Consider the following 25,441-nt stretch of genomic DNA (forward strand, 5'->3'; position numbering starts at 1 on the left):
CCCCTTTCCCCCCCCGCCCCAGGCCTCAAACGCACTGGCCCGGGAAGGCAGCCCAAGCCCCCCAGGGCCCTTATGCACACCCCCCCCCTCTCCCCCCCCCCCCCCCCCCCCCCCACACACACATACACATATACTTTACATAAGGTTTCAGAATCTGAAGGCTTAGTGGCTAGGAAGGAGCAGGACAAGTTGAGAAAGAGGAGTAGTATCCATAAGACCCTCAGCCCCTGGGTGGCTTTCACTTCCCTTCCTGTGACCCCGTGCACCGTTCTAACCCTGCACTGCACCCCAGGCCCAGAATGTGCCACACTGCCTAGAGAGAAAGATGACTCAGACCCCACTGCCTGCCTGATGGAGTACTTCCTAAGAAGCTGGACAGAATCCAAACAAGGGAAAGGAAGGGCAGTGTGGAAGAGGGGAGCAGGACAGGGACCGAGTATATTTCTGGAGGCCAAGGCACTCCAGCCACTAAGGAAAGAACTATAGGCAATGAAACAAATTCATGGCCACCACAGCTTCTCTCCTCACTTGTTCTCAGCCACGGAGAGCGAGCCAGAGCCGCTCCAGTTCTCCCCTTTCCTCCTTTCCCTTCTCCCCTTCCTCACGCACCCGCAGCTGGGAAGGGTGAGACCACAGCCCGGCTGGGTGGGCACTGAGGTGTGTGTGCTGCCTGGGCACGGGAGCTCTTCCTCAGTAATTAGGAGACATGCAAATTAACAGCCTGTGCCGTTTGTATTAATTTGGTAAATAAGCCAGAACAATTTCATTAGTGGCACATTAATGTGCTCGGGAGCAGGAGAACGTGTCCCACTGTGAGGCAGCGGGCCCGCCGGCTGCCCCAGCCCACGGACAGGCCGAGTCCAGTGTGTCCAGCTGCTCTCCCGCTGGGTGCGGCTGGCCGGGCCGTGTCCCCTCCCCTTGGCCCTGTGGCAGAGAGAGACGCGCCCCCCCCCCTCGACTGAGCAGAACAGCACCTGGTTATTCAGCTGGGTGTGAGGACAATCACACATTAGCTCTTCCCATCAGCCCACACTTGCCTTCCCTCCACTCTGTATTTTGCATGAGTCCCCCTGGGTGTAAGAAACCCAAACCTTCTAGATGGAGGGAAAGCTAAGGGGATGGAGCTCAGCCCGAGCAGGGCTGCTGCTGGCCCGTATTAGCTGAAGGGAAGAGGAAGCAGTTTTATGTTACTTCCTTGAATACATAGGATCCGCTTCTCTTTTTACGGACAAGAAAACTGGCTAGGAGAGGAGAGTTTGTGGGACTTCCCAAAAACCCCAGCCAGAGCTAGGATTTGAGCCCAAGTCTGTCTGACTCCATGATCCATGCTCTTCCTGCCATCTCATTGCCCGGTCACTACACCCAGCTCTGGGGAAGACGCGGGGGGGAGAAAAAGCTTTGATCCCCCTTGGAGCAAACAACCTAGTTGAAGAATAAAGATATTTGGAAATAAAATAACTGGCCCTACTATGAAGTAAAAAGTTGATGCTGATGATGATGATGATGATGATGAAGCACTTATGTGTCCAGTAACCTTCTACATGCTTAGTGTATGTATTAGCTCATTTAATCATAACAAATCCTTTGAGATAGGGAATATTGCAGTGCCAGTTTTACAGTAAACAAGGACACAGGGACGCCTGGGTGGCTCAGTCGGTTAAGCGGCAGACTTTGGCTCAGGTCATAATCTCGCGGTCCGTGAGTTCGAGCCCCGCGTCGGGCTCTGTGCTGACAGCTCAGAGCCTGGAGCCTGTTTCAGATTCTGTGTCTCCCTCTCTCTGACCCTCCCCCGTTCATGCTCTGTCTCTCTCTGTCTCAAAAATAATAAAATAAATAAATAAATAAGTAAACGTTAAAAAAAAAACAAGGACACAGAAGGTTAAGTGACTTGCCAAAGGTCACATAGGTGGGAGGTAGATTTGAACTGAGGCAGTCTGGCTCCACAGGCTGTGCTCTTAACCTCTGTGCTGTACACTCCCCTCTAAATGCCAAAGGGTGGGTGAGCCTATAGGTGTCCACAGAGTGGTTGACTTGGGGATGGGTTCGGGAAGCCTTCACAGGAAGGTGGTACTGAAGCTGGAAGAGCTCAGCTCACAGGGCCCAGTTCGGACCAGAGATCCGCACCCGCTCCGTCTGCCTCAAGAGCACGGGGCAAGAGATGCTGGCAGATGGCCGGACCAGCCGGGGTGCCCAGTGAGGCAGCGGCACGGTGTCCTTCGGCGCCTGAGGAGCAGGTCCGACCTCAGGCGTCTCGGCCGCCCTCTTCCTCGTTCTCGCCCAACTGCTTCCTCAGTGGGATGCCATGGCCCCCCTCATGATCTCTCAGGAGGCCTCCTCCCCTCAGCTCTGTTTTCCTAGGCCTTAGCTTCAATATGAGCATTGAAGAGGGGAATGAAGAGAAGAGCCTCCATCTGTTCCCTGCTGACACCGCCTGTGTCCATGTGGACACGTACTCTGTGGTACCCTAAAGGCCGGATCAGCTCACGTGTGTCCACACCGAATGCCCACGCACAAATGAAACACTGCAGCAGCCCACGGTCATCACCCAAGTCTTGAACTCCTGATGTCACATGCCATTGTAGGAGGCCTCCCAAGGGAAGCCGTTGAGTCCAAACCTCTCCCTGAAACACTCCACAAGATGCTGAAGAGACAAGTAGCAATATTGTATAGCACTTTCTGGTTTACACAACACTTGATTATAATAGCCAGAAAGAAACCGGAAGAGGTTTCCTGTGTATTTGACATGAGTGAGCCTCCCCTAACTCCTGTCTTCAGTTTGAAACAAACTTGTAGGAAATAGCTCTCCGTATACCTCTAGATAGTCAATCCTCATTCTGTGTGATTCCGTTTTTGCAAATTCACTTGCTAAAATTTACTTGTAACCCAAAATCAGTGCTCGTGGGACTTTTTTTTTTTTTTTTAATGTTTTATTTATTTTTGAGAGAGAAACAGAGCGCAAGTGGGGGAGGGGCAGAGAAAGAGGGAGACAGAATCTGAAGCAGGCTCCAGGCTCCGAGCTGTCAGCACAGAGCCCGACGCGGGGCTCGAACTCATGAACTGGGAGATCATGACCTGAGCCAAAGTCGGATGCCCAACCGACTGAGCCACCCAGGTGCCCCATGGGACTTTTTTGATCATTTGTGGATGTGCGCTGTAGTGAAAATTCCAAGTCTGCTGGTGAGCACATCTCCCACCTGACGCTGAAAAAGGTGCTGCACAGCCTTCTTGTTCAGCTGTCACCCCACACACAAGTGTCTTGTGGTCTTGCATTTTTCCTTTTTGTGTGTGTGCTTTCTCTTGGTGATTTTGTAGTTTAAAATGGCCTCCAAGCAGAGTGCTGAAGTGCTGTCTAGTGTTCCTAAGTGCAAGAAGACTGTGATACGCCTTAAGGAGAAAATACATGTGTTAGATAAGCTTTATTCAGGCATGAGTGATAGTGCTATTGGCTGTGGTTTCAATGTTAATGAATCACCAGTATATATTAAATAAGGTGTCTTTAAACAGAAACATGCACAGAAGAAGGTTATGTATTGGTAAGTTGATAAAAATGTGATGAGAGTCCTGCAGGAATCTAATCCTGTGTTTCCCCTGGGAGCAATGGTTCAGGATTCACTAATTCAGTGTTCATGGTGCCTTTATAGAACATAAGTACCACAAACACTGAGAATCAGCTGTATCTGTATATCTCCGTATGTATGTGTGGTTTATATGTACTTTTTAACTAAGAGAAAGTATCAAAAACCTGAGTCTTAAAGTTGATCAGAAAAATAGAGCATATACAGACATTGGTCCATGAAATGTTATAGTCAGGCTACAAATTCCTGGCAGTCGATCTGAGAGAAACATGATGAACAGTGAACACTTATACCAACCTAGGACCACCATGCTTAACCCTGTGCTTGCTCCCAGTGGAACTCTCCCAGGACTAGAGAAGGGTTAAGACTTTGGTCTTCCGATTGAATTCTTTGTGCCCAGAAGGATAGATACGCACAGGGCTTGGCTAGAGAGGTCACAAGTCAAGATACTTGGGAGTAGCCCCATCCCTCCACTGAGCCCAGCCCACCTTCCCCTGAATGCCTTTGATGGAGAAAGTACCTTGGTTGCAGCAGCCATAATGAAAGGGGAAGCAGAGACCCACAGGCTACAGTTTTATCTCCCTCTGTAACCCAAGATGGATTCGGTGAGAGGACAGTGCCCAAGGCTAGAGATTTCTTTCCTCTGTGCCTGGCTGGGCCCAGGGACTTGTCAAGCCCAAGTTAGCATATTGATTGCAGGCAGGGAGAGGCTGGTAAGTGTGAAGTCAGCCAACAGGGTTGGTAGTGTTGACCCCAGGAGTGGCTCCCAGTCACTGTGTCTGTTGCTAGTGTGAGCCCTTGAGAGGCCATCGTCCGGTTTGCAGCATCAGAGGTGAGGTGTGAATTTGGGGTTTGCTATGTGGAGTGAGGTCTAAGTGTGGGCACCTTATAGGATGAGAAGGATTGTACCTGCCTGGGTATTTCATCAACCCGTCTCTAGGGTTCTTGCCTCCATTCTAGCAATCGGGTGCCAAGAGGAATTATGCCAGGGAGCATCAAGCTTCTTGTCACAACCACACTAGCCCACCACAGGCTTCTCAGAACTGGAAGGAGGCCGTGTGCTCAAGCAGGGCAGCTGTCCTCAGTTTTAGGAAAACGTCACTTGGCTACTAACATGGCAAAAGACCAGAGGTCCAGGAATAGGGGACCTACCTACCCACCTACAGAGTCAGCTTGGAATGGATCTATATATAGTATCTTTTTTTTTTTTTTTTTTTCCTAGCTCTAATAAACTCTTCATATCTGCTTCTGGGCCAGACCTCAACCTCAGGCATCATTGAACTTGCATTTCCACTTGAAGGGTTAACCGTAAGCCTTAAGTTGGAAGAGGGTGTTCAAGAAAAGGGAAAAGCCAGGGTCCTGCCTTCCTGGTCCTACCCCTTCTTCTCCCCATTGCCTTCTGTCTGCATGCCCAAGTCACCTCTGTCTACTTACAGGGTGCCATGTCCCCCACATCTCTCCCTGCTCTCTTCCCTTTCCTTCCCTCCGCTCTCCTCTCTAACCCTCTGCCCTGGGCTGCTGCTGCTGGCTCCAGCCCAGGCTTCAAAGAATTCCCAGGTATTTAGACATTCATTTTATTGCTTAATCGAGCTTGAAGCTGTTTAAATTAATACAAGTTTTCATATTTGGCAGCAAAGACTTTTACAAGCCCCTTTTAGCAGAGAAAGGAGGAGGTTGGGAGAGAATCAAAGAAGAAATTCACCCTGGGCCATTGCCTTCATGAGGTGGAAGCAGATCAGCTACCACAAGGGCCAAGGCATCAAGGCCACCCTCTTGGAGGAGCAGAGTCAGTACTGGGGTTCGGGGTCTTGGAGAGGCCCTCAGTGGAGGAGGCTCAGATGCCCCCGAGCCCTGCAGGGATCCCTGAGGGTTCTGAGGTTCCGCCACAGCATAAGGCCCCAAAGACTGGCCTGATGGTAGTGACTACACCCTTCTAGTCACTCCCTGTCAGGAGCAGCCCCCCGCTGTGGTCACCCCACAAATGCCCTCGTGTGTTAGTAAACTCCCTGTTCACATCCTTCTGCCCACCTGCCCCCTTCCCTCCTCTCCTTGCCTGGCTCTCATCCAGCCATTTTCATCACCTCTGTTAAGCATTAATTCCTTCAGCTGTACACCCCTCTCCCCAGGGATTGTCTTGCTTCCCCAGGGCCTGCCTGTCTTCCTAGAAGAGCCGGGGGTGGGTGGGCGCTAAAGAAGAGTGGGATGTTCCCAGAGCTATGTCTGCTGCTTGTCTCACTCCCGATCCCCAGGCTGCACTCACGCGCACACGGCTAACGCAGACTCGCTTGCTTAAGCTGAGGGGAGCCGAGTTTACCCTAGGAGCTGTCTGCCAAAAGATCTGAGGAGAAGGGAGTTTTGAAGTTGCTTGGTCAGTGACGTATCTGTAAGGATGATTCTGGGGTGTGAGAGGCTAGAACGCGTAGGTCCCACTCACAACTGAAGCGAAGGGTTCTGAGAGGGTCAGCAGTGCTGGAGCTCCAGTGAGCTCTTGCCCTCGTGCCTAATGCGCTCCTGTCCTGTGGTGTGAACGCCCTGGCGGCTGGCCAGGGCCTCCCCCTGCAGGCTGACACCCCCTTTCTCTGTTCCCCAGGTAGAGGTGGAGGTGGAGAGCATGGACAAGGCCGGGAACTTCATCGGCTGGCTGCACATCGATGGCGCCAACCTGTCCGTCTTGCTGGTGGAGCACTCACTCTCCAAGGTCCACTTCACTGCTGAGCGCAGCTCCTACTACAAATCCCTGCTGTCTGCTGAGGAGGCCGCCAAGCAGAAGAAAGAAAAGGTACGGGTGTGGAATCGGCCTGGCCGGGGAGGAGGTGGGCGCCACCCCAGAGCTCAGACTTCCCGCCTTCCCGCCCCTCCCAACACCACTGCCTCCACACGACAGACAGAGCGGTCATCCCCCACCTGAGGGACCCCGGTTGGTGTTGGTCTCAGACCCCACGTCAGGAGCCACACGTGACCGAGGGAGAGGCTGCCAGCTTAGGCTTCGTCAGCCACAGGCCTCCTCTGGTGGACCTGGTGGAGGAGAAAGCTGTCTGGAAGGTGACCTTGGAGCCATGAGAGGAGTGCCTGGGAGAGCCCCTTGTGAGCAGGAGACTGGGGAGTCCTCCCTTCGCCAGCCCGGACCCTTCTTTGCTGCCCTCGGAGCAGCTGGGCGACCCGCAGCCCACTTCTGAATTTCCTTCGCATCGCCCTGCAGGGAAGCCCATTTTGGAAGCTACCCCAGGAGATGCATAAAGCTGTTAGGACAGCAGATTTATAGCCCATCAGTCTCTGCAGACACCGCATTGAAGAGACAAGGGGGGTGGGTCGGAAAGCAGCTTTTGGAAACAAATGGACGATTAAGGAACCCAGTGGTTTGGTGGTGGGAGCTGGGCTTGGCACCCCCCGACTCAGCCTGTCGCCACTGACTTATAGTCCAGCCCTGATAATGGGGATAAATCAGCCGGCCACCAATTTGTCAGGGCTTCTCTGAGCTTGAGGAGGATTTCATGGGACAGCCGTGCTGAGCCATAAATTTGTTCCAGGAATAAACGTTTCCTTCCCCATGGGGCAGCCATCTGGCTTGCAACTCGCCTCCCAAAGTTAAGGCCCAGACACCTGCCAAAAGGAGTAGGGGGCATCAGGGCCCAGAGGCTCCTCATTCTCTTCCAACCCAGAGCAGCCACCTCCTCACTGGGTCCTTCCCAGCTGTCTTCCTTCAGGCACTGGCCCAGGGACTCCTGCCTAGATCTCTCTGTCTTTTCTTCCCGTCCCCTGGGGATTGGGACAGGTGACCAACCCTAATGAGAGTGGAAGAACTGTAGGGAGTGGTGACCCACAAATCTTGGGACAGGTGAGAGGGACTGTCCCTGTCTTGGAGGAATAGGCCACCATGAGGCCTCTGAGGACACTTCCACCCTTCCTTGTCCCAATTCTGCTCACAGTAAACCCCGTCTTCCTAGAGTGATGGGGAAGCAGGCAACCTTAGCCCCTACTGCAAAGGAGCTTCCTCTTGGCTTTCCTGTTAGTGAGAGCTGAACTTAAGACTGCCAGCCCCGTGTCCTGTGCCTACTGAAGGGAAAGGCTGAGACGTGGTGCTGGGGTCTTGTGTGCAAAGGGCTGAACCTTCACCAAAGAATTAGCAGCAGGGGGTCAGCGTGGCAAGCACCGGCCTCTAAAGCCCAGATTCTGAAAGCGTCTCTGCCCCCAGGCCCTGCTCCCTTAGTCACTCAGCACATGAGCCTCTTCGGGTCTGAGTGACCCTCTGTTCTCTGAGATTAGAGACCCCAAAGGGACCCAAGAGAAGACAGAGGGGAATCTGGCCTGAGGTGGAGGAATGGGTGCCTTGCTGGGTGTTGTACTGGGCACCACTATTTCCCACGCAGTGGATTTGTCTGAAAGAGCCCAGGTCATCGTTTCACTCTTGCCACATGATGATGTTGAGGAGTAATTACCAGTGATTAATTACTTCCACAGGCTGCGTGGTTTTGTTCCAGTCCAATTAAAATGCAGTGCGCTACTCAGTGCAAGAGCCTGCCTGCCTGCTGGGTCCCTGTCCCGCACATCCCATCCTCTTCGGGGGGTTGTGGCAGAACCTAGTATGCCTTGCCTCTTCCGGTGGGGCTGGTTCCCAGGAGCGGTGTGTGTGTGTGTGTGTGTGTGTGTGTGTGTGTGTGTGTGTGTAGCACTGCAGCCCCCTCAGAGTTGGCTGGACTCAGATGAGAGAATTTGGTAGTTGCTGCATATCTGAGGTATTCCCAGGATGGAGGCAAGGATCTCCAACCTTGCCTCACTTGTGACCCCATGAGGGCTGCCTTAGCTGTCCGGAGACAGGCACATGTGGCTAAGGGATCATGGTGGTACCTGTGAGCTAACCAAGGAAAGGTAATGCTGAGAGATTTTGTGAGACTAAGAGCATGCAGATGTCTTTGGGGAATGTGATTATGTGTGTGCACATTTGTTAGCGGATCTGAGGGAACCTGGCAATGCTAGCTTCCCTTCCATGAGAACTTAGCTGCCTCCCTGCTGGGCCTGATTCCTCCCTGTGCCCTGCAGACTTCTCTCCTCATGAAGATGCTGGTTGGGCCCTCCTCTTCCTCTACAGGAAGCTAATGCCAGGTTACCCCCTCCTCCTCCAGGAATCCTGGGCGGGTCTGTGGACCAAAGAGGGAAACACAGATGGCAGGCACCAGAACTGCCCTCCCTCCCCGGCCCCCCCTTCTGCCCCAGCAGAGCCCTGGACAGGGCTGAGTTGGTCATTGATCGCCTTTTATTGAGCTTGTCTTCCCCACTGAGATCTTGAAGGCCTCCACAACCCTGGCCCCGAGCCAGCCCCACCCTTGGAGCCTATTGAGCGGAGATATTAAATAGGATTTAGAAAGGAAGGCCTCCAGCCAGTGGAGCCTCAGTTCACATCCCCCGTCTCCTGCCAGAAAGAGGATCTGGGACTCCCTGGGGAGGGAGTACAGGAAAGAGGGAGGGCCAGGGACGGGTGAGGACAGGAAGAGAGAGCCTATGCCCCTGACCTGGCCCCACAATGTAGACAGGAACTGGCATGACAGAGCAGCAATAGAACAGAGAAGGGAGGAAGGAGCCGCCTCCCTTGCCCATTCCCCCACCTAGGTCTAAGGCCAGGGTCACGGAGGGGTTCCCAAGGGGCCCCGCCTCAGGACACAGTGCCATCCTGGCCCCCAGCCTGACCACAAACCCTACCACGAATCAGGGGAGCTGGGAAAGGCCTTTCCACATTAATGCAGTCCGGAGGTTTTCCCAGAGCAAAGCAGAGCCCTCTTGGGTGGGTCTCCCAGCATGCCTAGGCCCTGCTGCTTAGACCCAGTTCAGGCTTGCCTGCACCGAAGGCCAAGAGCATTCCCAGCTTCAGCGTCCCATCCTCCGGTCAGCATCTTGGCCACGCAGGTCCTTCCCCAGCTCTTCCATCTGCCCAGAGCCTGGGGGGAGAGCCATAAGGCACTGATTCTGTGCGCACACAATTACTGTTCTCTCTGGAAGGGGTCTTTGGGTCTTCTTTGTCATCGCCCCATGGGTCCAGGATGAGGAGCATCCCTCCTGGGAATTCCCCAAAACAGGCTCCTTGGCAGAGGTCTGAACTGTGAGAGGGCTAGGGATGGCTGTAGGGAAGTGGCACCCGTCTGGCAGGTGCCTGCCCGTGTGTCTGTCCCCTCTGCCCCAGTTTGCAGAAAGGCAACATAAGCCATTATGGGCAAAACGTGCCCTTGTTCTAAGGGTGGGCCAAGCTCTCAGCTGACTGTCTCCTTCCCACCAAGAAGCCACCTAGCCGGGCTACGTTTACCGGCTTGCTGGTGGCTAGGTCCCAGGGAACAGATGGTCACCTCCATCTCCTGAGGGAAACCTGCAGGGCTCCACTATTCAAGGGGCCAAGCCAGCTCCCTCTTAGAAATGGAGTTCCTTTATCTGAGGAGCAGCTCTCCCTGTCCTACCCTTTTGCAATCTCATGCTTCTGGTGTCTTTTCACCTTGGGGGGGGGGGGGTACACCCTGCTGTGCCCCTCCTACCAGTGAGCTGTGGGACCTTGTCACTGGACTGGCCCCACTGCCACACTCCTTGTGGGAGCAAGAGGCCTGCAGGCCGTCCCTGAGGCTTTTGTTTGCATCATCCGTGACCTCCAGCTTGCTGCCCACCTGAGCCTGCCTGCAGAGGAGCTCCACCCTTCTCCCCAAGGAGGAAACCTGATGCTGTCGCCCAAGGCGCATTTACTTGAGGAGTCATTAGCAGTTCCTGCTCCCCCGCTGTCAGTCTGTTCCCAATTCATCACCACCGCTGAGGAGACTGCTTCCCCACAGCCCCCACAGCCGAGGGAAGCAGGGCAGGGTTAGGATGGAGCCCAGAACGGCTCTGAGCCTCAGGCCCACTCCAGGCCAACGTCTGAGACGTGCTGGCTGCACCTGGGAGGGAGCCAGAAGAGCGAGGTAGATGGGAGAAGGGCCCACTGCCTGGGGGTGGGGCAGAAGGAAGGCTGAGGGGTTGGAGGGAGGGTAGGTACTGGCTGGTGGGGGGAGGCGGCACTTGGCTTCAGCTTAGTTGAGGCAGTACTGACAGTCCTGTGTCTCAGTGAGAGTCCCGTCGGTCCTCGAGCTGCAGAGGTCCCAGAGAGGCTAGGACTGACTGAGTCGTCACCCCCCTGGGGAACTTTCCCCTAGCAGGGCCCAGAGAGAAAGTCTACCTCAACAGGATGTGGGCCTTGGAACGGGAAGTAACCGTGGGTGGTCCCCCAGAGTGCTCCCAGCAGTCTGTGCCGTGGCCTCCAATGGGAGAGGCCCTTTCACAGGGAAGTCCGAAGGCTAGAGACGCCCTTGGGCCAGGAGTCTCTGATCTGACTGAGCTGAAGTCCTGCTCTCTGCCTCCTTTCCCGTGGCCACCAGTCCTCGGCACGTGGAAAGCAGAGGTGTCCAGACGCCAGGGATTAAGGGGGCAGCTGCGCCGGGACTGGTGCTGGGAGAGAGTGAGAGGGGAGACCTGTTTGGGTTAGAGTCTGACCTCAGATGGCAGAAGGCAAGGGCACTACTGCGTGTGGCTGGCCGAGGTTTGGGCCCGGGTGACGTCTCTCCCATCCCCCTCGGCCGTTCCCTGGCAGCCTCCCTCGGGCTCAGCCCCTGTTGCTCATTCCAGTTCTCAGGGCCCTGGTCCTCAGTGTCCCCTTCCAGTGGAAGAGTGCTCGCACCGCATGAAAGGCAGGAGCGTAGCCTCTGCAGGTGGGACCCAAGAAGGTTCAGTAATTCAGACATCCCTGTCCTTGGGCTGCTTCCTCGTGCCATCCAGGGATCCGCAGGTCAGCTGAGTGATTCTGCGGTCATGTGGCACAGCCCACAGGTTCCAGGGGCCTCTTCCCTCTTGCAAGGAAGAAAAGGAGATGCAGGAGGTCTGTGGCTTGACTGAAGTCAAACAGCAAATTGAAGGACAAGAGCCCACATCTCCCACCTACAACCTTTCCCTCTGTGTCTAGAGGCCCGGTCAATGCCAAAATGTCCCCTTGAGGACCTTGAAGCTTGAAGATCTCTAGCACCTGGGTGTCCAGGTTCAGATCCTGGTCCTGCTACTTCTAGCAAGCCTGGGTGCCTCTGGTCCCTCCTTTCTAAAACAGGGTAATGTTAATACTTACTCAAAGGGTTGTCGTACGGATTAAAGGAATTAATACTTGGAAAATGTTTAGAATGGCGCCTGGCACCTAGTAAGCATGTATGTTTTGGCTAATACTTTTATTACCCCCTGTTCTTGTGTGACTGTGGGACTCCGTGTGTGGTCCAGTCCCTCACCCCCTTCTTGCTGCTCAACTGGACAGCCCCGCCCTCTCCTGCTCTGACAGGCTTCACTACCGGGATAATCTCCTGACCGCGGGATCAGACTTGATGCACCGTCACATCGAATCAGCTTCTGAGCCGCTGCAGCCCTGACAGTGCAGGGCCAGGGGAGGAGGAGAAAGGCGAGGGTGGAGGGGAGTGGCCCAGCTTCTGAGCTGGGGTCAGAGCAACCTGCTTGAGGTGAGGACACAGAAGTTGCTGAGGCAAGGCATTCCTGAACAGTGACAAGCCCTCCCCTCCGTGGCCCGGGGCTGTCACTTGGAGAGCTTTGGAGTGCCATGGCCCTGGGCGGTGCGAAGGCCTCAAGAGTTCAGAGTGACCCCTACTGAGTGATGTCAGAGAGGGAAGTGGGGTCCCAGAACCACTGCGACACCAAGGTTCTCACGCTCTGGTTTGCATGAGGATTGCCTGGGAGTCTGCTTTGGTTTGCTTCACTTTCTCTGGGTGCAGTTACAACAGACCCTAACTTGACATACGTGCGTTGGGACCCAGGGACCAGCATTTTTAATAAGCTACCCAGTTGCTTCTGACACCTGCCAGAATTTGAGAGCTGATCAATCAGAAGAATTTCAGAGTACTCTCCTTACCCACTCAGACATACGAGAGGTCTAGGGACTCAGGCCAGTGTGACGTGAGTGCCCTGTGATGACCTCCGCACTCCTTCACCCCAGGGGTGACCCCACTTGCCCAAAGACCTTTTCCTGCGTTTTTTCTGGCTTCACTTCTAAACCTCCCACCCCCCACCCTTTGCTGCCCGCACATGCAGGTCTGGGCCCACTATGAGGAGCAGCCCGTGGAGGAGGTAGCGCCCGTGCTAGAGGAGAAGGAGCGCTCGGCCAGCTACAAGCCCGTGTTTGTGACGGAGATCACTGACGACCTGCATTTCTACGTGCAGGATGTGGAGACCGGTGAGTATGCTACCTCCAGAACCCACTCTGCTCAGTGGGAGGGAGGGGCACAGCCCACACGTTCCGGGGACCTCTCCCAGTCTGTGGCTGCTCCCCATCCCCCGGGCCCCGTGCGCTGCTCTGGGGCTCATTACATGCACTGCCAGTGAGCCCTGGCATGGGCAAGGCCAAGCAGGTCCTCTGAGGGCTGGTGAGGTAGCCTGTCTTGTCTAGGTGGTATTTGGAGATGCTCAGGAAATTGTTTTGCTCTCGGACACTCCTGGCTGGGCTGGGCATGGGGATTTGTAGCCCTCGGAGTGTATCAGGAAGCAAAGAACAGATTGTCTCTATGTGTGGTCAGGAAGCACAAACCAGCTTCACTTGGCCCTCCTCCCCCTCAGCTTCCTTGGGAAGGCAGCAGGAGGAGAGGAGCCTGGGCTTTTTTTCTCTGGGGCTTCTCCTTCTCTAGAGGTTACCATAGCCCTGAGTGGTAGTTGCCATGGAAACAGGCGGCGCTCTAGGGAAGTCATCCCCGGGCAATCTTTCTGAAGGACCCTCTCTCTCCATCCTCCTTCCTCCTGCCTTCAAGTGATGTACACTGTGGCCAGGGCCTTCTCTGCAGAGACCTCAGGCTTCTGGAGCAGAGAGGACGGTAGAGGTCACTCTCACGGTGGTGGCCCTGTGACCCCTCTAGATGGACTTCCTACCCCCACTGCATTTGCTCTGTCTACCCTGACCTCCCTCCTCTCATTGATAGCCTGTGCAGGGAACCATTTTAGTTGAGGGCAAAGGAAAAGGCTTTTTAGAGCTGCCTCTGCGTCCAAGGAGCCCCATCCTTGCAAAGCAGAGGGGCCCGAAGATGTCACTGGCACCCAAGGCAGTCCTGTGGGTGGCAGGGTACGGCTCTGCCTGGCCTCCTGTGCCCCCTGCCAGGCCCACTCCAGATCATCAGCCTCATGCCAGCCACTTCCCCTCTAATGATATTTCCCAGGCAGCTGCTTTTGTGGCGATGTTATTTCACCGAGGAAAACCAACCTTTCCAAGCCCTCGTCTGGCTGTACTTGGGAGGGGGGAAAGCTAGCAGGCGGAGAGATGGGCTGATGAGCCTTCAGGATTAGGTTCCCCTTGAGGTCAGCTGCAGTCCTGCTGCACAGTGGCCTGGCATTGCCAGGTCTGGGTGGTGTGACGAGGAAAGGAGTCTTTCAGTGGTGGCCTGGGTAGGAAGGAGATCGGTTTCTGAGCACAGGAGCCAGAAAGGATGGCCCTCAGGAAGCTCAGGGGAAAGGGAACTCAAAGAAGGCCCTGCCCAAGGGACAGCAGCTCCCTGGCCGGCTCTACCTGGCCTCTGCATCCTGTGAGGTAGGACCCACCTTGGATAAGACCAGGTCCTGAAGTCTCGAGGGGACAAAACTTGAGGGTTCAAAGCCTTCGGCCACATAGTCTCTGTAATTTCAGAGGCTTCCTGTGCATGCCCTCTACCCTGCCAGCTGTCTCTGCAGCTGTAGGGAGCCAGGACCCTGTAGCAAGTGGTGGCCAAGGCAGAAAATACGGCCAAAGGAAACAAGGGGGAAACCATGTATTCTTGGAACATTGGAGAAGGGAGTGAGGCGCTTGTTGGCACGCCACCTGGAGGGCTGCAGTGGGCTCCAGAGAAAACCCTGACCTCAGTTGGTTCCATAAAATCCATGAAAATAAACTTCAGCATGTACAGCCTCCCTCTTCTGAAACCTTTCATCCTCTCTTAGGGGACATCCTCTTGCCCTGTCTCTCTTCTCTTAATTAAAGCCTGCCTTCAGGAAGGATCTAATGAAATGATGAAAGCATTGCCATTAGCTGTAAATGACCAGCCAGACTCTGTGCAAGGACCTGTTTGCGGGAGGCAAAGTCTGCTTCTGTTGCCTTGGAGCAAAAAAATAAAAAATAAAAATAGACCACGTATAGAAGGAATTTGTCTGTGTAGAGGGTGTACTGCTGGGTGGGGGAAGGGCAACTGCTTCTTCACAAAAGTCTGTGTTCTGAAACCGAGACTCATGAATGCTGGGACAGTGGGCTACGCAGAGGCCCACGAGTGGACACGTCCTTGTGTGCCTACGCAGAGTGCATCCTCGATACAGTTGAATTCTTAAGCACCCTCCATGCGGCAGATTTACTAGACCTTGAAAGAGTAAACAGAACCAAGTGAGCAATGGTCTGTGCCCTGAAGGAGCTCACAGTGTAGTGGCAGACACATAAACCCAGACAGGGAACGTATAAGGCCAACTGTGACAAGTGTGCCAAAAGCCAACATGTGTTAGGCACCTGTTACAGTGTGGCTTCGGGCCCTGGAGGTGGAGAGAAGAATCCTGTACCCACACCACACGAACCCAGCTACCCTCACCTCAGAGAGCAAAGCGGGCACGGCAGGGCTTGATGCAGAGCTAGAATCAGGGCCAAGAGGGATGGAAGGGTAAAGCCACTGGGGACCGGTGCTTAGCGGCATGGGGGGTGGGGACACAACAGGAAGGAGCAAGGAGGGAACCTGAGAGGACCCTAGGTGTTGCCAAACCTGGTGATGACCAGCTGACGAGTGGCAGGGACTCAGGATTTGGGAAGGAACAGCAGGAAAGAGCAAGGGATTCAGTAAGATAGGCAGGGAAGGAGACTGTCTCCCCTAGTCGAAGAGGGCCCCGGGTTGGGCTGAGAGCTTGGAACCCCAGCCTGGAAATACCAAAGTTTGCTTTTGCATGTACTTCACAGGGTGAGCGAGGTCAGAGTAGCCTGAGGCCCTTTCCTTGTCCAGGGTTGGGTGGGGGCCATCCCTCATTTCTGTGTTTTCCCCTGGGAGACATAGCAAAGAGTGGCTGCTGTCAGTCACCGCCTCTGTGACCCAGGCTGGGGCCAGCCCTTGTAGGAATTAAGCTGGGCTGCTTCCACCCAGAACGAGGCTGGTTGGCTTTGCTTCACACCCCCATGCTTTCTCCACCTCCTTAAGCAGAGCCCGCCCAAGGAACATTCCCGAGGGCTGCCACTGCCACGGCCAGTAGGTTGGAGAGCCGAGGTTGGAAGGAAGACTGTGTGCCTCTGAGGTGTCAGCAAGCCCCTGTTCCACTTTTGAAGACCACATGAACCTCTTGAGCAGATGCCACAGAGGACTTCCCTACGGAATGGGGCAAGCCAGTGCCACGGGCGACCTACAGAATTCCACATGCTGCCTGCTCCCCGGCCCCATCTAGAGAACATGGCGCCCAGGTCTCACTACCTCTTCCTCCCCTACAGGCACCCAGCTAGAGAAGCTGATGGAGAACATGCGAAACGACATCGCCAGCCACCCTCCTGTCGAAGGCTCCTATGCCCCCCGCCGGGGAGAATTCTGTATTGCCAAGTTTGTAGATGGAGAATGGTAAGCCACTTGTACCTGAGCAGAGCAAAGAGTCTTAAGCAGGAGCAGTTGCAGGTCTGTCCTCAGGGCACAGGCCTACAGAGCTACCAGGTAGACTTCAGGCATTTGCCTTAGCCACCTGGTTTCACTGGGCGGTGGTTGTTGACCTTGGCCAGCTCTCCGGCGTGGGCCTCTTCATGGCCTGCAGCCCATCTGGGGCCTGTGATTTTCCTGCAGCCCAGTTAAGCCTCTGGAGTATAGAAGTGGTGTCTCTCCTCAATCCTGGGAAACCCTGTCGGGGGAGCCCTAGCTGGCTGGCTGGGACTGACACTCCCCTTACCCCACACAGGAGAAATGATGTCACGTGGGGTGGTGAGGGCAGAGGCTGGTTCTCAGTGAGCCCAGATCAGCCACCCCACCCTCCACCCTGGCTGTCTGGGACATGAGCAGGCGCACTCACAGGCTGCAGGAAGGTCACTCACGTCTGATCTACCAAGAGTAGGGCCCATGGCTTTCCCTGGGTGACGAAGTGACTTGGATGTGTTCCCTGCTGCGGCCTCCCAGACAGATCTGCCGGCTAATTACAGCTGCTGTTTAGTGTGCTGGGTTTAAACAGCAGACATCAATCTAGTCATTAGTCTTGTTGCTTTATGCCCCAAGGACACATTAATCTGCTTCACATGCTCCCTTCTCCCTCCCTCTGCTCCCAGCTATGCTCTGATTCCATTAGATGGTGGCCACAGTGCCGCGAGCCTAGGCCTTAGTGGAGTCTGAGAACTGCCCTCTGTGACCCCCTTGGGTGTTCACTCTGAGCCCTGGGCAGGGAAATGGTGTATCCCAGCCCTGCTATCACTGAGGCTCCAGGGAGGCCAGACTCTTCAGGGCTCTCCCTTGAGCTCTTCCCACGATGCCATTGCAGGTACCGCGCCCGAGTGGAGAAAGTCGAGTCTCCTGCCAGAGTGCACGTCTTCTACATTGACTATGGCAATGTGAGTGTGGGAGACCGGGAAGTGGATGAGTAGGCAAGGGAGGGGCGCCAGGTGGCTGCCAAGGGCCATTCAGCACAGTAGTCCCCTAGGTCAAGTCCCTCTGACCTCTCAAAGGTCCCTCGAAGCTGTGAAACCACTTGCTGATAGAACAGTGAGCATGTGGGCATCTCTACTGTTCGTGGAACAAGTCACTGACCCCTGAGCGACTGGGCCAAACTGATGTCTCTGGTCAGAGGTTTTTGAGAGCTGAGAAGTCTCCTTTCCAGGCCCCACGGATGAGTGCCCAGCCACACCCACGGTTCCTCATCTTCTGCCCAACCTCTCTGAAGAAAGGGCTGGTGGAGGCCCTCCACACCCCACGGTTCCTGGTCCTCAGGCTTGACTAGGTGCTTGTGTGCCAATTCCCAGGACATCCCCAAACCAAGGCTTTCTGGGAAGGGAGTCACAAGGTGGCTGCACCTGGGAGTCTGTCGACAGTTCTGGGGGATTCCCTCTGGGGGAAAAGCAAGTAGGAGAGAAGGTTGTAGTTCAGAACCATGCCACTCCCGAGGCGTGACGATGGTCATCTGCTTTCCTCAGGGACTAAGGTTGAGGGTCGATTAGCAGCAGCCCAGAGTTGGGCCATGCTCCCAACCTGCCACCAGGGGATACACAAAAGAAGAGGTCCTGCCAGGTCGCAGGACTGTAGGGCCCCTTGTCTAGGTGTGCTTTCCCAGCAGAGCACCCCCTGGCCAGTGGAAACATATTCAAGGAACCCATGTCCCAGAGGGAAGGAGTTGGAAAAAAAACAGAGGTAGAGGTTAGTTAGATACCAGTTATCAAACCGATTATTTTTGTAGAGCCACCAGGTGTGCCAACACCGGGCCCAGGGTGAGAAGGTGTGAGTCACGGCCGACCGCCTACTGCAGGGGTGAGCGGGGCATGTTCCCCCAAGACGTCACTGACTGGGCAGGCCTGTGCACAGGGCTGAGTGGAAGCAAGTCATGGTGGGAGGACCTGAGTTAGAACTCTCAGAGGCCCAGCCACCAGAGTTGTCCTGTGAGAGCCAAGGGGGCATCGAGTGTGTGATGTTCTTGGCCCGATGTGTCCTCTACAGAGAGAGATCCTGCCATCCACCCGCCTGGGTACCCTGCCACCTGCCTTCAGCACTCGTGTGCTGCCTGCTCAAGCCACAGAGTATGCCTTCGCCTTCATCCAGGTGCCCCAGGACGTGAGTCTACACATCTTCCTTCCTTCCTTCCTTCCTTCCTTCCTTCCTTCCTTCCTTCCTTCCTTCCAAAGGACGTGTCCAGTGGCACTCAGCCACTGATGCGGCCCTCACAGACTGACAGGAGAAGGTGGAAACAGTGACGAATGGTCTGTTAGCGACGGGACTCGAGAGACGAGAGCGACCAAGGAAGTTGAGGGAAGTTGCCACAGAGGAGGGGGCATCAGAGCGTCCGAACTGGTTCTTCAGATGGATGGGCCCGGTGGGCCAGGGCACTTTGGGCAAAGACTGGTCCACACAGTCGGAAGTCAGGGACCTTGTGGGCAGTGGCAAGACATGAGAAGGGAAAGGCCTGGGGGTTGGGGAAGGGTTTTCAGCAGAGGTGTGACGTGGTCAAATCTGGTTCTGAAAGTTCCTTCAGGGGGCGTTGTCAGACTGGATGGAGTAGTGGGAAGCAACTTGGAAATCCAGGCTAGAGACAGTGACAGCCAAACCGGGGCCACGCCCGTAGGGGCCAGGTCTCAGCGCCCTCTGTGGATGGGATGCGGGAAATGAGGAACAGAAGGTGACTGGATTTCTTATGTGTGGCTGTGTTGCTGTTGGCCAAGATGTGGGGACGAGAAGGAGGAAATTAGGAGCTGTAGGAGCTCCAGGCGTCTTGATAGTGTTAAGTTTGGAAAGCAAGAAGCCCTGGAATCGCGGATTCATAGCTAAAAGCATGGGCACCTACAGGGTGAGCGTGTGGAAGACAGGATGGGGAGGAGAGCGAGGCTTGGCAAGTGCTAGCCTTCAGCAATCCAGGGACGAAGAACCTGAGGCAGAATGTGCATCCAGAGAGGAGAACATGTGCTCAGAGTCAAGAGCCACCCAGTTCCCAGAAGCAGGGAGCTGGTCTGCAGTGTCCAGCTCCCCAGGGAGGTCAGGCTCAGGCTTGGCGGGTACCCTTGGCTCTGGCACCGAGGGAGGTCCCTGGTGCTCAGAGCGAGCAGTCTGAAAGCCTGGTTGGAGCTGCCGCCAGATGCAGGGTGCTGAGGAGCAAACAGTAGGGTCAGGAATTTGCGCCATAGAACATTTCCTGCGTTTTCATGAAATTTGCTGAAGGGCAGAAGAGAAACAGTAGGAGAAGAGGGTGACAAAATAGGTCAAGGGGCCGTCTCTGGGGGGAGGGAGATGTGAGTGTGGAGAGAGCCTGAGAGGCCAGTGAATGCACCAGAGCAGGGACTGTGTGGGGTTGGTATGCTGGAGCACAGTCCTGCAGAGGTGGGGGATGACGGGAGCCAGGGTGGCCAGTGGAGGTTAGTTGGGGATGGTCAAAAGCCACTTTTTCTCCGAGACACAAGGTAGGTGGGCACGGTACTGGGGTGGGGGATAGGGATGGGATGTATGCAGGAGGCGTGGCAGGGAGGGAAAGGACAAGATCAGGAGAGGGGGCACTTTGTATCCCAAGGCTGTTTCCTTCCTTGTTAGGATCTGAGCAGGGACTGAGATGCTGGCACCTGCTGGACACTTGCTTGGAGGAGGTCCATGAGCAGGACCTGGGGTCCACGTGGCTATCTTTCAAGTTTGCACTTCTCTCTCCCATTTATCTGCATGCAACTCTGCCCCAGGAGGACGCTCGAACAGACGCCGTGGACAGTGTGGTGCGGGATATCCAGAACACTCAGTGCCTGCTCAACGTGGAACACCTGAGCGCTGGCTGCCCTCACGTCACCCTGCAGTTTGCTGATTCCAAGGGGGATGTGGGGCTGGGCTTGGTGAAGGAGGGACTGGTCATGGTGGAGGTGCGCAAGGAGAAACAGTTCCAGAAAGTGGTACGTGATGTGGAGGTGGGCTACCAGCATAGGGGCAGGCTCCTAATGCCTCCGCACTACTGTCACAGAGGGGCTGGGGGCTGCACCAACAGCCTGTGAGGGAGCAGGGGACCCTCCATCTTGCTGCTCCTGCTGGGGAAAGATAATGGATTTGGGTTTGTTGGAGTTTTTAAAAAAAAAAAAAAAAAAAAAAAGCTAATTACATCCCAAATTAATTGGCTGCAGGCTTGGCTGAGAATGCAGCGGTAAATTTGAGCCGGGGGGGGGGGGGGGGGGGGTGTCCAGGTGCATGTGCCTCTAGGGGGCAGGCTGGAAGGCCTTGCCAAGGGTGGCCGGAGGTCCATAGCCTGTCACTGCCTCTCCCTTTCTCACTTCCCTCTCCCATACCCTGCCAGGTCCGTAGCCAGCTCCTTGCACACAGGGCCACCTGAAGCCAGGCTCAGCTGGGATGGGGCCCCGAGGGACTCTGCCCCTCCAGCCCTCCAGCCAGTCTGAACAGCCCCCAGGGCTTGGAGCCCGTCCTGAGACCTCTGATCATGAGATGAGTTGAGCGCCCCCAGCCATGCTGGCTTCACGGGGCAAACCATGAGGGGCTGGTGGGCACCTAGGAACTACCTGCACTTGGCTGGGAGTTGGGAAGGGCACCTCTCAAGTCAGGATAGGCTGGTGGGAAGCGTGTGCCCTCGTGCAGCGCCCAGCTGAGAGGAGGGATGAGAGCCAGTGGCGCTCAAACGAGCGTTCCCTCTCCGTTGTGCCCGTTGCTTCGCCTTTTCCCAGGCCTCTTTTTCTCCCCCTCTGAGTCCGTGGCACTGGTTATACAGGGCTGTAATTCATTTGGAACAAGACCCCACTGTGAATTGCTACCATGTCTGTGGACAGAAGTGTGACACCCTTAGTCCTCTCACTAGAGACTCCCGGTGTCTTGAGATTGCCCTGGGAGTTAGCGTAAGTTTCCCTATAGAATTTTGAGATCTCCCTGTCTCCCCTGTGAAGCTACCCATAATGTCTCTGGTGTCTAGAACATTCCTTTGCCCAGCATCTGAGATAAACACTCTACGTGTGTTCACTCATTCATTCATTCATTCAACAAGCATTTATGGAGGGCCTACATATCTCCATGAACAAGAAGCACCATTTATGCCCTGTGGAGCCTCCATTCAAGCATGAGTTGACAAAAACAGCAACATATATACTAGATGAATGAAATTGAATGTTAGGAGATAAATGCAATGGAAAAAGAGAAGATAGAAATAAAGGATATCAGGAGTGTGCGGGAAGAGGTGATTGGAATTTTCAGTGGGGTCATTTCATTAGGCTTTCATTGAGGCTTCATTAAGAAGGTGATGCTTTACCAAAGACCTGAAGGAGCAGGATAGGTAGCCAAGTAGACCTGAGGGGAAGAGCATTTCAGGCAGACGGAACAGCCAGTACAGAGTCAAGGAACAGCAAGGAGGCCAATGTGATGGTGCACTTTGAATCTTATTCTCAGGGAGCTGGTGATCCACTGAGCAGGAGAGTGGTGCAGACCAGACCTGGGCAGTCTCCAGGGTCATTCTTGCTGCTCAGTTGCAAATACCCACTTTGTGACCTCCGTTTCTTCCCTTGTCCCTCCAGATCACAGAGTACCTGAACGCCCAGGAGTCAGCCAAGAGTGCTAGGGTGAGTTTTCGCCTCTGGGTCTCCAGGGAGGAGCTGAGGAAAGCAGCTTAGCAGGGCCCACCTCCCTGACAGTCGCTTTCTGTCTTCTCACAGCTGAACCTGTGGCGCTATGGGGACTTCCGGGCCGATGACGCTGATGAGTTTGGCTACAGCCGCTAAGGAGGGAATCGGGTCTGGCCCTCAGCCCCGCTCACACCAGTACCTCCTCCTCTGCAGGGAGGGTGTTTTCAGCTCCAGACCCCAGATCAGGGGTGTAGATTGGGTCCAGCTTTGCTTCAGTGTATGGAAATGTCTCGTGGGGCGGCATCTGGGCTGGGGGTGGGGTGGGTGAACCCGAGGCTTTCAGGAGGCAGGCCATTGTCTTCTGAGATGACAGGCACTGCCATCCACAGTCTCTCCCAGCTGATTTTGTGTTTTTATTCGGAGGTTTGTTTTTTTTAAAAAGTCCGCAAATCAGGAAGAAACATGAAAGACTTTGTCCTAACATAGGGCGTGACCCTGACACCCAAAGCCAGCTGCCTGCTGGTACCCCACTTCCGTCCCAGATGGCCCTTCTTCCCAGTTCTCTGTCCGGCTGTTGATTATGTGATTCCTCTGATACGTCCATTCTCAAATGCCAGCCTGTCTACATCCGCCCCCTACCAGCCCTCCCCACTTCTGTATTTAAAGCTTTTGAGGCCCAATAAAATAGTACCTGCTGTCTGCAGTCCTTATTGGTCATGGTGGAGCCCAGAGCCTGGAATCTCGGCAGCCCCCACAGGAGGAGACTTGGGCACGTGAACGACCCCCGACGTAGTCATCCACATCCCTGGCCACAGCTCTGGAATCACAGCCAGCCCGGAAAGCAGGGCCATTCTTCAGAGTCATGGGCAACTCCTGGGGCCCAGGAGGCATGATGGCACCATGAGTATCATGCAGAAGGCTGGAGATCTCCTATTTTAATGCATCAGTCCAGGCCCCCTGCTGCACATGGCTGCCCTCAAGGACCGTGGAGATTTAGAGCAGCTTGGCAAGCAGTGCCCAGGACCGGCCACACATGGAAGGCCAGGCTCAGTCTTAACCGGTCCCCTGCAGAGAGTCACTAGTCCTGTCCTTTGCCAAGTTCTGCCAGAGCCCTAGCGGGAGCCAGAGGGGACTCTTCCCCTCTCCTGCTGTGGCTGGGGTAAAGGCTAACGCCACACAGGCTGGCACAACAAGGGGTAAGAGTGGGGGCCTGGTGCCTGCCCAGCTCCCTCCACAATGTGTGTTCATTGGCAAATGGAGCTGGAAGACCAGGTTGGGTCCAAGAGGAGTCATGGCTGTCTGCTGAGGAGATCCTGGGTCTCGAGGTTATTCGCGCTTGCTCTGTTTGACTTAATGAGGTTATCCCCCAGGTGGAGCTGGCCACAGAGCTCAGAAGACCCAGGCTGCTCCTAGCCCCTGAGGGAGGAGGGAGGCTTGAGAGCAGCCCCTGTGGTGTGCAGTGAGGAGCCTGTTATGCTGCTCAGGGAGTGCCAGGGAGAGAAAGCTGTGTGACGAGGAGGTCACCACTACCAGCTGTTTCCCATGACTTTGTACAGCCTGTGATGGGGCCTGAGAAGTCAGCGGGAGTGTGAATGTCCCTGTCTGTCCCCACTCCTGGAGAAGCTGTCCTGCCCCAGCAGGTAAGCCCACTCCCCGTGGTGCCACATTTTCTTCTCCTGCATCATGGAGGTTTGTCATGGAGAAGACAATGCCCATCTCACCCATTTTTCTACCTCCTGGTATGGTCGAGAGCTGGGTCGGCGTGGGTTACCCGGGAGCACGATCAGCAGAGGGGTGAGGTGCCAGCCCGCCCTTTTGTAAAAGGGTCTGAAATCATCTCACTGTCTCCACAGTTGCCTTGGTTACATCTATGCCCAAGGATAAACCCTCCATGGTTCTGCAATTGAAATGATGCCCGAACCTTCCCACTTCTTTTCTTCTCTTGCAAGGCTGGTTTAGACAAAGGTCAAACCATTCACCAGGCCTGAGGACGCTGCTGCCACTTCCTCTTAGTGTCTGTTGAGTTCCTGGGGTCTGTCGTGGCGGGGTGGGACTGAGGTGAGCCGAGCCGAGCCAGGCACCCAGCATGCCCAGTCTCGGGGGGCACTCAGAGTGTGCGGGTGCCTTGGAGGCTTTGCCTTTTGCCTGTAGTCGAGACCAGTCAGCATCAGCACTTGTACAAGTAGCACCAAAACCCCCCCCCAGAGTTCCTTCCCCCGCTGGAGTTACAAAACATGTTCCCCCATCCACCTCTCACTTAAACACCAAAACCTCTTGAGCACCTATTATCCATCTGTCCACCCACCCGCCAAGCCTGGATTAAGAGCCAGCTACCGGCATAACACTGGGTCCAGTGGATGCCAAGCCTGTCGCCACGGGCTCGAGGGGCGTGCACGACCGCTGTGGAGCAGTGGGCAGTACTCCAGGACAGGGGCTGAGGCCCCGGCCCAGTGACCAGGGGGATGTCACAGAGGAGGAGGGCAGAGTCGAAGCTCGCAGGTGACAGGAGAGCAGCATTGCTAACCTGGACAGGCTCTGGAAGTTTCCCGTCTCTGAAGGCTGATGCATCAGAGCCCAGGGTTTAGGCTAGCCACCAGGGAAGGATTGCCACCCAAGACCCTCCCTGGTCTGGGCCAGTAGGGGAGGTGGGGTAGGGAGTGGAGGGAAGGGTTTGTGCAACTGCCTCTACTTTATTTATGGTTTTGATTATGTCTGCATTCCAGGAAGAGCCGATGCACCCCTTTTCTTGAAGTAGCCCGTGTTGGGAAGCAACAGGGAGGGGCCAGAGAGCTAGTGCCTCAAGAGTGGTTATTGATGTCCTAATTACAAGAGGATGCTAATTTAATTTGAACCTAATTACAGTGCACTACCCTGGGTGGCATGTGTTTTAATAATTAACGTCCTTCAGATGCGTAGGAGTATAATAATATTTACACTGGGTTGGCTAGCAGCCTGGGGAGGCGGGCTGGGGGCCCATACGTCACCCTCCCCCCAGACAGCTTGGCTGCTAGCAGGTGGGGAAGATGGCGTACAAGTCTTGGTTGGCTAGTATCTTGTCATCCTTCCCAGAGAATATGCTTGGGCCTCATCTCCAGCCACTTCCTTGACCCAGCAGGCTGCTCTGCTCTGTGGGGTTCCAGGCTGGAGCCCTGAAATAACATGGTGACTGTGACTGTGACACCAGCCTGCCTTCCCACCCCAGGCCGAGCCATGCAGATGAGGGCCCCATCTGGCTGCCCCTGCCTGCCTGGACCCATCCTGGGGAAGGGCTTGTTCAGGCAGGAGGAAAGAGCTGCTTAGTTTTTCCTCCTTCTCTTTTTACTGGTAACACTTAGAAGGATGTACACATTCAGCAAAGGGCCCGAATTACCAGGGTACCACTCCGGTTTTCACAAAGTGAACATACCCTATGTAAACACACCAATCAAAAAACAGAACATCACCAGCCCCTCCTAAGCTTGCTCCTCAGTCACTGTCACCCTCAAAGGCAGCCCCTCTCTTGACCTTTATCCCAGTAGATGTTTCGTCTGTTTTATTTGTTGCGTTTTATTTTTCAATTTTGCCTGGTTTTAAATTTTTCAAAGGTGGAGTCCTGCGGGATGTATTATGTGCCTGCCTTCTCCCATTCAATACA

At 55.0% G+C, this 25,441-nt stretch overlaps 1 protein-coding gene across 2 annotated transcripts in view; it reads left to right on the forward strand.

Moving 5' to 3' along the window:
• Window positions 1–22,510, forward strand: part of SND1 (staphylococcal nuclease and tudor domain containing 1) — a 423,895-nt gene extending 401,385 nt beyond the window's left edge. For both annotated transcript variants that reach the window (XM_049642985.1, XM_049642986.1), the window contains 8 exons: window positions 6,166–6,354; window positions 12,660–12,801; window positions 16,036–16,159; window positions 17,058–17,127; window positions 18,224–18,337; window positions 19,942–20,145; window positions 21,760–21,804; window positions 21,898–22,510. In XM_049642985.1, coding sequence (XP_049498942.1) covers window positions 6,166–6,354; window positions 12,660–12,801; window positions 16,036–16,159; window positions 17,058–17,127; window positions 18,224–18,337; window positions 19,942–20,145; window positions 21,760–21,804; window positions 21,898–21,963 — 954 coding nt within the window. In that variant the 3' untranslated portion in view covers window positions 21,964–22,510. The remainder of the gene's footprint in view (window positions 1–6,165; window positions 6,355–12,659; window positions 12,802–16,035; window positions 16,160–17,057; window positions 17,128–18,223; window positions 18,338–19,941; window positions 20,146–21,759; window positions 21,805–21,897) is intronic.
• Window positions 22,511–25,441: the final 2,931 nt, after the last annotated feature.

The sequence above is a fragment of the Panthera uncia genome, chromosome A2 (genome assembly GCF_023721935.1).
Source record: "Panthera uncia isolate 11264 chromosome A2, Puncia_PCG_1.0, whole genome shotgun sequence".
Lineage (NCBI taxonomy): Eukaryota > Metazoa > Chordata > Mammalia > Carnivora > Felidae > Panthera > Panthera uncia.